Source organism: Cebus imitator, unplaced genomic scaffold (genome assembly GCF_001604975.1).
Source record: "Cebus imitator isolate Cc_AM_T3 unplaced genomic scaffold, Cebus_imitator-1.0 Scaffold216, whole genome shotgun sequence".
NCBI classification, from domain to species: domain Eukaryota; kingdom Metazoa; phylum Chordata; class Mammalia; order Primates; family Cebidae; genus Cebus; species Cebus imitator.
This window is the reverse complement of record NW_016107531.1, coordinates 1,464,948-1,477,764: the sequence shown is the minus strand read 5'-3', so window position 1 is coordinate 1,477,764 and position 12,817 is coordinate 1,464,948. Positions and strand designations below refer to the sequence as shown.

The 12,817-nt window shown below is 41.0% G+C and overlaps 1 protein-coding gene across 4 annotated transcripts in view; it reads left to right on the top strand.

The window, feature by feature from the left end:
* Window positions 1-12,817, top strand: part of GARNL3 (GTPase activating Rap/RanGAP domain like 3) — a 179,976-nt gene that overhangs the window by 39,458 nt on the left and 127,701 nt on the right. For 2 of the 4 annotated variants that reach the window (XM_037745914.1, XM_017549106.2), the window contains exon 3: window positions 5,991-6,060. In XM_037745914.1, the coding sequence (XP_037601842.1) occupies window positions 5,991-6,060 (70 nt within the window). Of the gene's footprint in view, window positions 1-4,698; window positions 5,038-5,547; window positions 5,920-5,990; window positions 6,061-12,817 lie in introns of those variants that run through there. The other 2 variants (XM_037745916.1, XM_037745915.1) reach the window with 2 other exon arrangements.

The following is a 12,817-nucleotide window of genomic DNA, read 5'->3' as shown; positions in this document are numbered from 1 at the left end:
AAAAAAAAAAAAAAAAAAGGAGAAAAAGAAAAGAAATTAATATCATTGCATCCCTGCTTTTTGTGGCACTTGACTTATCTTCAGGAGGTGAGACAACAGCTGGTCCCTTCTGTGCAAGAAGCTATTCTAGCACCTGTTGTTAGGAGGCCCTGGGCTCCCTACATGCCTAAACCTACAGTCTGGCACATTATTTAGCTTCTCTGTCCCTCAATAAGGGGAATTCCTTCCATCTGTCTCTTACTGTCTATCTATCATGGGGCAGGGGCTGAGGCCTTGTCCTAGAGCTCCTGACTGTTGATAGCTTCTAAACAACTGCCTGTTACTTCTCATAAATTCTCCACTGATCTAGGAAGAGTCTCCCTTGTTGCTGTTGGCCTTAACTCATCCACCGGGCCTGGACACTGCTGAGGCCTAGCCTTGTGGGATCTGTTGTGAGGTCAGCACTAATCTCAGTGTCAGTTGAGTGACCAGCTAGATCACTGAGTTTGGCTTCCCCTGCCTGACTCCCTTTTCTTTCCTTATCAGTTTCAACAACTCTTGACTCTTTGGAGGAGGTTGTCCTGCTTTCTGGGAATGTGACTTACATCATGGCAATCTGTCTGACTTCTACATGGAGTTAGAAATCTTTGCTCTCATCCCTGGCCATATTTAGAAATTTAGCATGGAGGTCCTCAGCTCTGTTCATGCCAGCCAAGTGTGATCCAGCATCCTCACACATTAATTTACCAAAGCAGAAGGGTTTATATTTAGAGCCTGGACCATGTTGCCTGTGGGAAACTTGAGGCTCCTTTTGGTACTTGCCTTGTTCAGGTGACTTCCTCTAGCCAGGTTTCAAAGTCTCTTCCCCCTGTCATGGCAACAGTGGGTCCCGGGTATTTTCTAGGTGAGGTCAAACTGCTAGGCCAGTGCTTTTAGGGAGGAGATGTATTGCTGAAGCATGATACCGCCCTCATCCCTGCCCTGGGAAGCCTGCTGCTTGGCCCTGGGTCTCCTTTACTGCTACCTGGGATAAGAGGCAAATCATTTTATTTAAAATTATTTTAAAATCTAGTAATCATTTATGCCACCTTTCCAGGTTCCTTCCTAAAAACTTGAGAGGAATTCATATTAATAATAAATGCTGGCTGGATGTGGTGACTCATAACTGTAATCCCAGCACTTTGTGAAACTGAGGTGGGAGGATCACTTGAGGCCAGAGTTCAAGACCAACCCTGGAAACATTGTGAGACCCACATCTCTACAAAAGAAAAATTTTAAAAATTATCCAGGCATGGTGACTCATGCCTGTGGTCCCATCTCCTCAAGAGGGTAAGGTAGAAGGATCACTTGAACCCAGGAGTTCAAGCCTGCAGTGAGCTATGATTACACCACTGCACTCTAGCCTGGGCAGCAGACGTTGTGCTTAGAACTTTGTCTTCTTTTTCTTGTTTATTCTTTATAACCCTGCTAAGTAGATAATATTTTCTTTTTTCTGAGACAGAGTCTTGCTCTGTCACCAGGTGCCAGGCTGGAGTGCAGTGGTGCGATCTCGGCCCACTGCAACCTCCGCCTCCCAGTTTCAAGCAATTCTTCTGCCTCAGCCTCCAGAGTAGCTGGACTGCAGGTGTGCGCCACCACCCTAGCTAATTCTTGTATTTTAGTAGAGACAGGGCTTCACTATGTTGGCCAGGATGCTCTCCATCTCTTGACCACATGATCCGCCTGCCTCGGCCTCCCAAAGTGCTGGGATTACAGGTGTGAGCCACTGCACCCAGCCAGTAGATAATATTTTCCATTGTGTTGTACAGACAAGGGAACTAATGCCTGGAGAGGTTGAGAAGCCATATCTGTGACTGAAGTGCATGCTCTGAGGGACTACATTGCATCTCCTCCCACGGATAGAAACCTGGATCAAGGCCTTGTCCTTCCTTATAAAGAGTGCTACAGAATGGTTAACAGGTTTCCCAGGACTCCTGAGTCATCTGGAAAAGCAGTATGTTTCAAAGCATTGTTTGTGGACCACCTGCATCATAATTTCCCTGGCTGCTTGTTAAAAGCACAGATTAACTGACTTACAACCTCTTGGAATAGGGCCAGGGAATCTGCATTTTTGCAAAGCTCAGACTGTGAAGTCTGAGTAACATATCCTCTGACATAGTCTCAGAATTTTTTTTCACTGACACACTAATCAGTTTCTGGATAGGCCTAAATCTTACCAGTAGGGATTTAGGAGACTATACTATAGGGGTTGGCAAACTGTTTCTTTAAAGGGCCAGTTAGTTTGGGCTTTGTGGGCCATATGGGTCTCTGTTGGAGCAATTCAACTCTGCTGTTGAATGCAAAAGCAGTCATAGACAGTTCATAACCAAAGGGCATGACCGTGTTCCAATAAAACTTTGTTTTCAAAAACAGGCAGTGGGCTGAATTGGGCTATAGTTTGCCAACCCCTGATACAGAGTCATCCTGGCCCACCAGCCTTCTGACAACGCCTGTTTATGGAACTTATTCTTACACTACTTTCTATTACCTATGGAGAGCTATATCAACTAAGATACAATTGCCTAATGTAACAAGTAAACCCTGAATCTTAGTCACTTAAGACAATAAAAGTTATTTCTCACTCATATCAGAGCCCAGTGAGGCTACTTCTGGTTGAAATCTTCTCCGTGGTCATTTAAGACCCAGGCCCCTTCATGTGGCTTTATCCTTCTTGGGCCCCAGAGTCCTCTCCATACAGCTGACAGATGAGGAAAGAGACCAAGGATTATTCGTGGGAAGTTTCTATGGGCTGGGTCTGGTAGAGGTGCCCCTCATTTCTACCCATATTTCTTTGGCCAGAGCTCTTGTCGTTTGGGATCCAGAAATAGTGATTTCTCAAGCCCATGAGGTCCTTGGTCTCTATATTTGTTCTGTTTTCATCTGTCTTTGCTTGAAACCCCTCCAATTCTTTCCTGGGCTCATCTTTTCCTTGTAAAGAACCTTGCTAAGTTCAGCCAAGAGGAACCAGTGCTCAACTTCACTCTGATTATTTCTAGCCACTTTCACTAGAGCTGCAGGCTCACTGAGTACATGGTCCACCTTCTCAATGACTGCAGGTGTAAGTTTTACCAAATATTTTGCTACTGTATAATATAGATCTCTATCTTTCCAGCCTCTGAAATCAATTTCCTCACTGGCTGCTGCCTGCCTACTACTTTAGGTTGTTGCTATGGTGGCACCCCGCTGCAAGATACCTACTTCTGTATTAGTTCAGGTAAAATGGCAGCTTTAACAGGTAAATTCAAATTCTACCTGATTAACCAACTAAATGTTTACTTTTTGCTCACATCATATTCTAGTACAGATGTTCTTTGTGGTATAGCCTTCCATACAGATATTCTTCATAGTGTGGCCTTCCATGTGGTCATTCAGAGACCCAGGTTTTTCCATCTTGAAGCTCTGCCCTCCTGCAGGTCTCTACAGTCTCTTTGTCCAGCTGGCCACAGGCCAGGTGATCCAGGCACATTTCAGAGGATGTGCTGGGAGTGATGCATATCCATCACTTCAGCCCATATTGTCTCGGCCAGAGTTCAGTCACATGGCCTCACATCCTGCAAGAGGGGCTTAGTCCAAGCCCAAGACAAAAGGAGAAGAGGTTTTGGTGTGCACATAGCAGTAGCTGCCTTATAGGCCATGACTCTGGACTGAGGGAATAATAACCAGTAGGGAATAATAATGGCTCATTAGTCGGGGTGGCAGTGTGCAGCCTGCCCTGGTAGTTAGAAGCAGTGCTGACAGGCATTAGCTATTATGATTCAAAAGATATACAAATACCTTCATTAATGCAATAAGCATCTACTGCATGTCCACCGCGTGCTAGGCAGCAGGCCAGACACTGGGGCCTTGCGAGCAGAACAAAGCCGCCCTTGGAGCTCTGGGTGAACCACTCTACTCATAACCTTTGTACTGAGGCCTAGGGGCCAGAGAGCCTGGGAAGGAAAGAGGGAAGTGGGTAGGGCTTTTTAACCTGGCTGGTTTTGAGTGCCTCCTACAACCCAAGAAATGCAGCCCATATAGTTCATCCTGGTTCCCTCTATTAGCAAGCATCCTCTCTGCAGTGTATTGAATGAAATGTAATGTGAGGGAAGGGAGGGCAACACATAGTGGACATTCTCTTTATAGCTTCCTGGTTGTTTTCATAGAATGTTGTTTTCCTTCTGTGAGACATCTAAGGGAGGTGGTAGCTCTGGGATATAGGGTTGTTATCTTTTTATGTGTTTGTGCCTGGCTGCTGGTAAAATTAGGGAATTGGCACCATGTCTCAGAACCTCCTCAGCAGTGCTGATGGTAGCACAGGGGGGACCCAGTGCTCTACATCCTCGTTTTTTTTGTGTTACTGGCTATTCATGTTAGAAGCTATTGCTGTTGATTTCCTAGTGGGCCTGGCTGAAATTGAAGTGGTGGGTTGAGCTCTAGGCAGATGGAGCATTCAGTCAACAGCCTTTGGGCATCCACTCTGTGCCCAGTCTCTGTCCAAGTCCATCGGCACTTCTCTCACTGGAGCAGCCAGTGATGCGGGCTTGGTAACTGATATATAGGGCAATGGCAGTAGCCTCCAGGAAGGTTTTCAAACAGACGAAGAAAATGGGCATAGAGGACATATTTAATACAGACCAAAATCCACCATGGAGGGAAGGTGTTTATTCTTTTTTGGAGACTTTTGGGTAGAAAATCATATTGCTAGAAGCAAGAATGTAGCCTGGGTAATTTCTGGAACACTCTTTCAAACTGCATGCATTGATTTGTTGCTCATTTTCAGCTAAGGGAGGGAGGACTACAAAAGGTTAAATTTCTCATATAAGATTAATTCAGCCATCTCTGTGTAATGGTGGAAGCAGAATACCATTAAACTCTCTAATCTCATTTCTCTCATGCTGTCTTTCTTGGAGCCTGTCAAACAGTGTCCTGGCAGAGAGTCAGTTCTCTGGTTGCTAAACATCAGAGTCAGTCTCTTTCTGCATGTGCCAAGAGGGCTGTAATTTAGAAAATGTAAGCTACCTTTTAAGGAAGGATGAAAAGGTACTAAATGCACCTTTCTTTGCATGTTAGATCCCAAATATTTTGAATATAGTAAACATGTTATTCCTATATAATTTTATTTTCTATGTTATAGTAGAGTTATTTGCATGACATATTAGAACCCAACTTATCAAAACTGTTTCTATTTTGTGGATCTCATGTGGTTTCATGAGTATTGCTGCGGTGTTAAATATACTAACTAATAAGATATGTGCCTTTTGAGTGTGCAGCTATGCATTCAGGATGAAAACGTAGTAACAATTTTGCCCTTGTTTTAATTACTCCTCAACAACACATGATTTTTGAAATCCTGATTTGAGCCTTTTTTGGGGGTGGGTAGCTGCTGCAATGTAAAAAGCTGAAATACTTGGACATTAGATTTTCTGTTAGTTCTGCTCTTTTTTCATATTGCCACATAAAAATCCTAAATTAAAGGGGAGCAGGAGGTGGAGCTTACCAGGATTGTGAAGTTTCTTTCTCTTACTTAAAATATAGCATTAAATAATGCTGGTTATTTTTATGTTCCATATTTGGGACAAAGAGACTCTCTTAAACGAAAGATAATTGCAAGATCCGGTTCAGCAGCTTTGTCCCTTGCTTCAAGTTTACTGCAGGGCTTCTCTCTTCTCTGGTTATACAGAAATGAAATTATGAACCACCAGTAGCCTTGGAAATTTCAGTCGATTCCAAATGACTAAATATTTAATTCAATCATTACCTATACTTCCAGAGATGACTCTGGCATTTGCTTTTTATTGAAGGCTCCATGAAAGCCAGGCTCTGCAATGGCTGCTGGGGACTGTGTCTGTTGCAAGGAGGCTCCCCTGCAGTGAGGAGCCGGGGCACTGCAAGTCTATTCCATAGCAGCCCTTTTTGCAAATGGTAGTCGATTTTTGCAGAAGGTTTGTGGCCAGATCGCTATGTATAATACTGATGAAGCATTTTTGTTCCAGCTCTGTCTCGGAAGACCTAGGCTGTAGACGTGGGGATTTCAGTAGGAAACATTATGGATCTGTGGAGCTGGTAAGTTTATGCTGTCTGTTCAGTGGTAGTACATTGATTTAGAATTAGAGACTATTGCCAAGCTCATCAGATCTTTTGTATATTTACTGTTAGACCATGTGGGTACAGTGTAAGAATTGGATTGGAATAAATAAGTATACAAAGGCTATGATAATTTGATCATCTTTATCTATTTGTTTTCATTGTTACATACTTTTAATCTTGTCTGCCAGTTTGTTAAAAATACGTTGTGGCTTGGTATTTTTCTCTGTGTATATAATTAAATAAAATAATTTATGAATTAAGAAAGGTGGCATTTGGCTTATATATGATCTTTTTCCTAAAAGTTTATAAATCTAGTTTTCAAGGTTTAAATATTATTGAAATACATATTCTGATTTTCTGTATCTTTGCTTTCTGGGTATGTGGTAGGAGTTAGAATATTTATGAGAGCTGTTTTTCCTGTTAAAAGCATATTGGTTGGACTAGATAAATGACTGTTGTAGATGATCAATATTTGGAATTAAAATATCTACATTTTCCTTAATGAGACACGTTGGGGTTTGTGGTATGATTTTTAAAAATTATATGCTTTCATTTTAAAAGAGCCATAATGTAAGCATATAATAGTCTCAATATTTTTTAAAGATAGAATATGATTTTTTTCCAATTACATGGAAATCTGAAAAAATTTTCAGAAAAAAAGTGCTCATAAAATTTTATTGATTATTATTTAACACTTAATCACACTGTCTACTATTTCTATTTATTAAAAATGAGTTCCTTATATCTATTTGTGTAGTACCCAGTTTTCTCCTATTAATATAAGCTGCATCTTTGCAGAGTTTAAGTACTAGAAAAATTTATACCAGAGTTATGTACCAGTGGTGTTCTACTTGAATTCAAGCATATATTATGGACTTGACTGTGTACCTGGCCTGGAGCTGGGTATTCTTGAAAACATAAAATGAGTAAAAGATTTGGTCCTTGTTCTTAAGGAGCTTACTGTCCTCTGGCTGGGCAGATAAGACTTAAAATATCTGAAGAATGAATTTAGCCACATAAAAGATACCTCAGTTGATTTAATCAACACCTGTTCTGTCTGTCACCGGTGACACCATGCCACTTAGACCACCACCTCCCCTGAAGGAGTGGGTACATAGCTGTAAGTCATAGCAGGAATTGGTACTGTGAAAGAGATGCGTGTAGAGCATCATGAGGGTTCAGAGAAGAGAGAGAGCTCTTATTCTGGCCAGGGATCTCAGAGACACAGCTTGGAAGGCCTTGCGGAGGGCTGTGAGATGTAGGTTGGCGGCAAAGAGGATAGACAGTAGGTATGAGCCAACAGCATGATTCCTGGCAATGCTGTGTTCCAAGATAGTGAGCAGATGGTCCTGCCTCGATGAGAGCTTTGTGATTACAAAGCAAGTAAGCTTTGGAATCAGGTAGGCCTGGGTTCCCATACCAGGTCTATTACTTATCTTTGTGACCAGTCAGATTACTTCTCTGAACCTCAGTAATGCTTGAGAACATGTGCTCTGAAGTCATTATTGTTTAATCATTAATTAATTGTATGATATTGGATTTCCTTTGGCCTCAGTTTTCTTATCTATAAAATGGGGATATTTCTATTATCTACCTTAGAAGATTGGTATAAGGATTAAATGAGATCATGTACATAAAGTACTTAGCACATAAGCACAGCTTATGTTAACTAGCTATAATCGTAAATACAAAATTCAGTAGCAAAAGTAGAACCTTGACTGTCAGGTGAACACTTTGGACTTGGGCTAGTATGTAATATGGAGCTCTTATAAACAGTGAGAATATTACCTGGGGGAGATAAAGTGGGTGTTAAAGATGGACTCTTTAAAGATGTGGGAAAATCACATAATATTAGAATGGAAAAGTACTTGAGAGCAGTGGTTCTCAAACTGGAGCAGACATCAGAACTCTCTGAAAGGCTGATTAAAACATAGATTGCTGGGCCCTAGCCCTGGAGTTTCAAATTCAGTGGATCCAAGGTTAACCTACAATTTGCAATTCTAACAAGTTCCCAGATTGATATTGATATTACTGGTCCTAGGATCACATTTTAAGAAGCTTTGCCTTAGAGGACCTCAGCTAGATCATCAGTTAACCTCGGCCTGATGAGGTAGCCAGTTGATCAAATGTTCTTCACCATTTGTTCACATTTTTCCTCTAGGGACATGACTGTGTGTATGTGTATTTATAGTTGACTTTTTAGAATATTATAAAATAAATTTTAAATGTTTTTTAAAATTCTGTGTATAATCTCACCTTGCAGCAGCTCTTTTCATCTCCTTTTGGTTCCTTCCAATCCTTATAACTACAAACCTTATTTTTACATTGTTAAAATGAAATTATATATTTAATTTCGCATTCCTCTTTTTCCATTTATACTGTATTTTCTAAATGTCTTATATAGTCTTAGGAGTCTATTTTAATGGGTGCCAACATAGCAATAAATGATTATCTGTGTAATTTTGTGAAATTAGGTTGTTTCTCGTTTTCCCATATTAAAAATGACATGTGCTCTGGTGGTTGGAATGGTTGGGGAAAATGAAATGAGCAGAGCTCCATTCTTGTTATCAGAGGATCTCTTGAAATTCTGACCACAGCATTTTAAAAGGAGAGTGATGTTTTCTCTTACTTCTGAACAACAGATATTATTAAATTACAAACCATTATGTATTGTAGGTTTATGAAAAAGTGAGTTTGACTTTTCTTATACCTGGTGTGATGAAAATGGTTGGGAACCCAATAAGTGTTGGGCATCTTGGAACTCAAACTTTCTAGAAGGGCACCTAAGATTATATAAAATTGAAATTTTAGCATGAACTTCTCCTGACCTTGAACAAGTCACATATAAGTCTTATGAAGAATGAAGCTCAGCCATTCACATCAGTAATGAGAGAAGATTTAGGGCTTAGTTCTCTAGGCTTCCGTCCTGTATAAGTTTGGTGATGACTACATGGAAGCCCAGCTCTTCACAGACTTGTGGGAGAGTTTCAACACGTCTTTATTGAGGGTCTACCATGTGTCAGGCACTGTGCAATCACTGAGAGTGAGGGGAGAAAAGCAAAACCATTTTTCTGCTCTCATGGAGGCTTCACGTTAGAAACCAGCAGCCTCACACTGTGTCCCCAGATTGTGTTGTATCTGGATCTCAGCTGTGTCCCTGCCTTAACCAGGGATTGTTTCCTTGTGAGGAACAGAGATCTGTTCAGTCTAGGTCAAGTATAAAGCTGTTCACTGAAAGGATATGGGTGAATCTCACAGAAGGGAAGTGCAGCTGTGCCTCATGTGATGGAAAGCCAGCAAGCCACTATTTTCTCTTTCTCACTGGACCATATGCTTTCTTGTCTTTACATTTCTCTGTGTCCATATCATTCGCCTCTCTGCAGAACAGCTTCGTCTCATGGCACAGTTGCCTCTCTTCAGCTTATTTTTCCCAGTAGCCAGAGTAGTGTTTTCTTTTTTAATTTATTTTTTATTGTGATAAAACAGACACAACATAAAATTTGCCATTTCAACTATTTTTAAGTGTACAGTTTAGGGGGCATTAAATACATTCATATTCGTGTACAACCATCACTGCTATGCACTTTCAGAATGTTTTCCATCGTCCCAAAATGAAACTCTTTATCAGTTAAACACTAGATTCCCATTGGCAGTTCCTCAAAAAGCTAAAAACAGAGCTTTCCACTCCCAGGTAACCTCTATTCTATTTTCTGTGTCTATTAATTTGCCTATTCTAGATACCTCCTATAAGTGCAATCATACAATATTTGTATTGTACAATATTTATATCTGGTTTCATTTCTCTTACCATAATGTTTTCAAGGTTCATCCATGTGATAGTGTGTATCAGAATTTCGTACCTGGTTTTTTTTGTTTTTGTTTTTGTTTTTGAGACGGAGTTTTGCTCTTTTGCCCAGGCTGGAATGCAGTGGCATGATCTCCACTCACTGCAACCTCCACCTTCTGGGTTGAAGTGATTCTTCTGCCTCTCAGCCTCCCAGGTATCTGGGATTACAGGCACCTGCCACCACATCTGGCTAATTTTTGGATTCTTAGTAGAGACAGGGTTTCACCATGTTGGCCAAGCTTGTCTCGAACTCCTGACCTCGTGATCCACCTGCCTCAGCCTCCCAAAGTGCTGGGATTATAAGTATGAGCTACCACGCCCTGCCACAATTGCATTCCTTTTTAGGGCTGAATAATATTCCATTGTATAGATACACCACATTTTGTTTATCCATTTATCTGGTTTGTTTGTTTATGACAGAATCTTGCCCTGTCACCCAGGCTGGAGTGCAGTGGTACAGTCATGGCTTACTGCAGCCTTGACCTCCTGGGCTCAAGTAATCCTCCCAACTCAGCCTCCCAAGTAGCTGGAATTACAGATGCATGCCACCACACATGGTTAATTTTTTTTGATTTTTAGTAGAGGCAAGTTCTCTCTATGTTGTCTAGGCTGGTCTTGAAATCCTGGGCTCAAGCAATCCTCCTGCCTTGGCCTCCCAAAGTGCTGGAATTACAGGCATGAGCCACCACACCTAGCATGTTTATTGATTCATCTGTTAATGAACACTTGAGTTGTTTCCACATTTTAGCTATTAAGATTAATGCTGCTAGGCCGGGCGCGGTGGCTCACGTCTGTAATCCCAGCACTTTGGGAGGCCGAAGCAGGTGGATCACAAGGTCAAGAGATCGAGACCATCCTGGTCAACATAGTGAAATCCCGTCTCTACTAAAAATACAAAAAAATCAGCTGAGCATGGTGGCGCATGCCTGTAATCCCAGCTACACAGGAGGCTGAGGCAGGAGAATTGCCTGAACCCAGGACGCGGAGGTTGCAGTGAGCCGAGATCGCGCCATTGCACTCCAGCCTGGGCAACAAGAGCGAAACTCCGTCTCAAAAAAAAAAAAAAAAGATTAATGCTGCTATGAACATAGGTATACAGATACCTGTTGGAGTCCTGCTTTTGATTCTTTGAGTATATTAATTAAGGGTGGAATTGCTGAATATGGTGATTCTGTTTTTACCTTTTTGAGTAACTGCTAAACTTGTTTCCTCAGTGGCTGTACCATTTTACATTTCTACCAGTAATGCACAAAATTTCTAATTTCTCTACAATCTTCCCAACACCTGTTATTTTCCATTTTTAAAATAATAGTCATTGTAATAGTGTGAAGTGGTATCTCATTGTGGCTTTGATTTGCATTTCCCTAGTGATTAGTGATGTTGAGCATCTTTTCATGTGCTTATTGACCATTTGTATATCTTCTTTGGACTAATGACTGTTCAAATCCTTTGTTCATTCTTGAATTGGCTTTTGGGTTGTTTTTTGTTTTTGTTTTTGTTTTTGTTTTTTTTGCTGTAGAGTTGTAGGAGTATTTGATATACTCTGGCCATTATTTGTCCCTCACCAGATGATTTGCAATTATTTTCTTCCATTCTGTGGGTTATTTTTTTTTCACTCTGTTGATAGTGACTTTGATGTACAGAAGTTTTTAATTTTGATGAAGTCAAATGTATCTGTTATTTTTTTTTGTTGCCTGTGTTGGTGTTATATCCAAGAAATCATTGCTAAATTCAATGTCCTGAAGATTCTCCTCTATGTTTTCTTCTAAGACTTTTATGGTTTTAGCTGTTACATTTATGTCTTTGAGCCATTTGAATTCCTTTTTTCTGTATGGTGTGAGGTAAGAGTCCAGCTGCATTCTCTTGCATGTGGGCATCCCGCTTTTCCAGCACCATTGGATGAAAAGACTGTCCTTTCCCTATTGAATGGTCTTGGTTTCCTTGTCAAAAATCAATTGACTATAGATGTAAGGGTTAGTTTCTGGGCTTCGCTTCTATCTCATTGGTCCATGTGTCCATCCTTATGACAGAATGATGTCTTAAAATGTTGACAATACAATGTCTTTTACTTCTTAAAATCTTTCTTCAGCTGTTCATTGTACTTCAAGGCCAGACCATGTACCCAATCCTATAAGAACCTATGTGATTCCTACCCTGCCTTTCTCTTTCACCTTCTTTCATGCCCCTTACTCACCGTGTCTCAAATGTCTAGCCTTTATCCTAATCTCTAGAACACACTAAGCTCTTCCCTGTCCCAGAACCTCTGTGCTTATTAGTCCTTCTTACTGATGGATTCTTCGGGCTTCTCACAGCTGGTCTCAGCTTAAATGCCATCTTCTCAGAGGGTCCTCCCCTGACCATCCCATCAACATTAGTTTCCTCCACTACTATTCTCTAAATCAACATCCTATTTAGTTTCTTAGTAGTGCTTATCACAATCTAGATTCATTTTCTTTACTGTTTACTTACTACTCTCTTATCCACTGAGATGATGAGGGTGGGAACCATGTCTGAGTTGTTCATTGTTTTATTTCTAGAACCTGGCACAGGGCCTGGCACATACTAAGTTCTTATAAATGTTTTTTATTACCAAATTGATTTCTGGCCCCCCAATCCCCATGGTTTACACTTGTTACAGCTCTGTTGGATACCATGGTCTCTTCATTCTTGGTTTTAATTTCAAATTCCAAATAGAATATTATGGATTGTTCCCTCTTTGTTCAAGTATCTATCCCTGATTCAAACACTTGTGCTCAAGGTAGTGGGATTGTGGACTATAAACATAGCTTTTGCCGGGCACGGTGGCTCACGCCTATAATCCCAGCACTTTGGGAGGCCGAGGCGGGTGGATCACGAGGTCAAGAGATCGAGACCATCCTGGTCAAC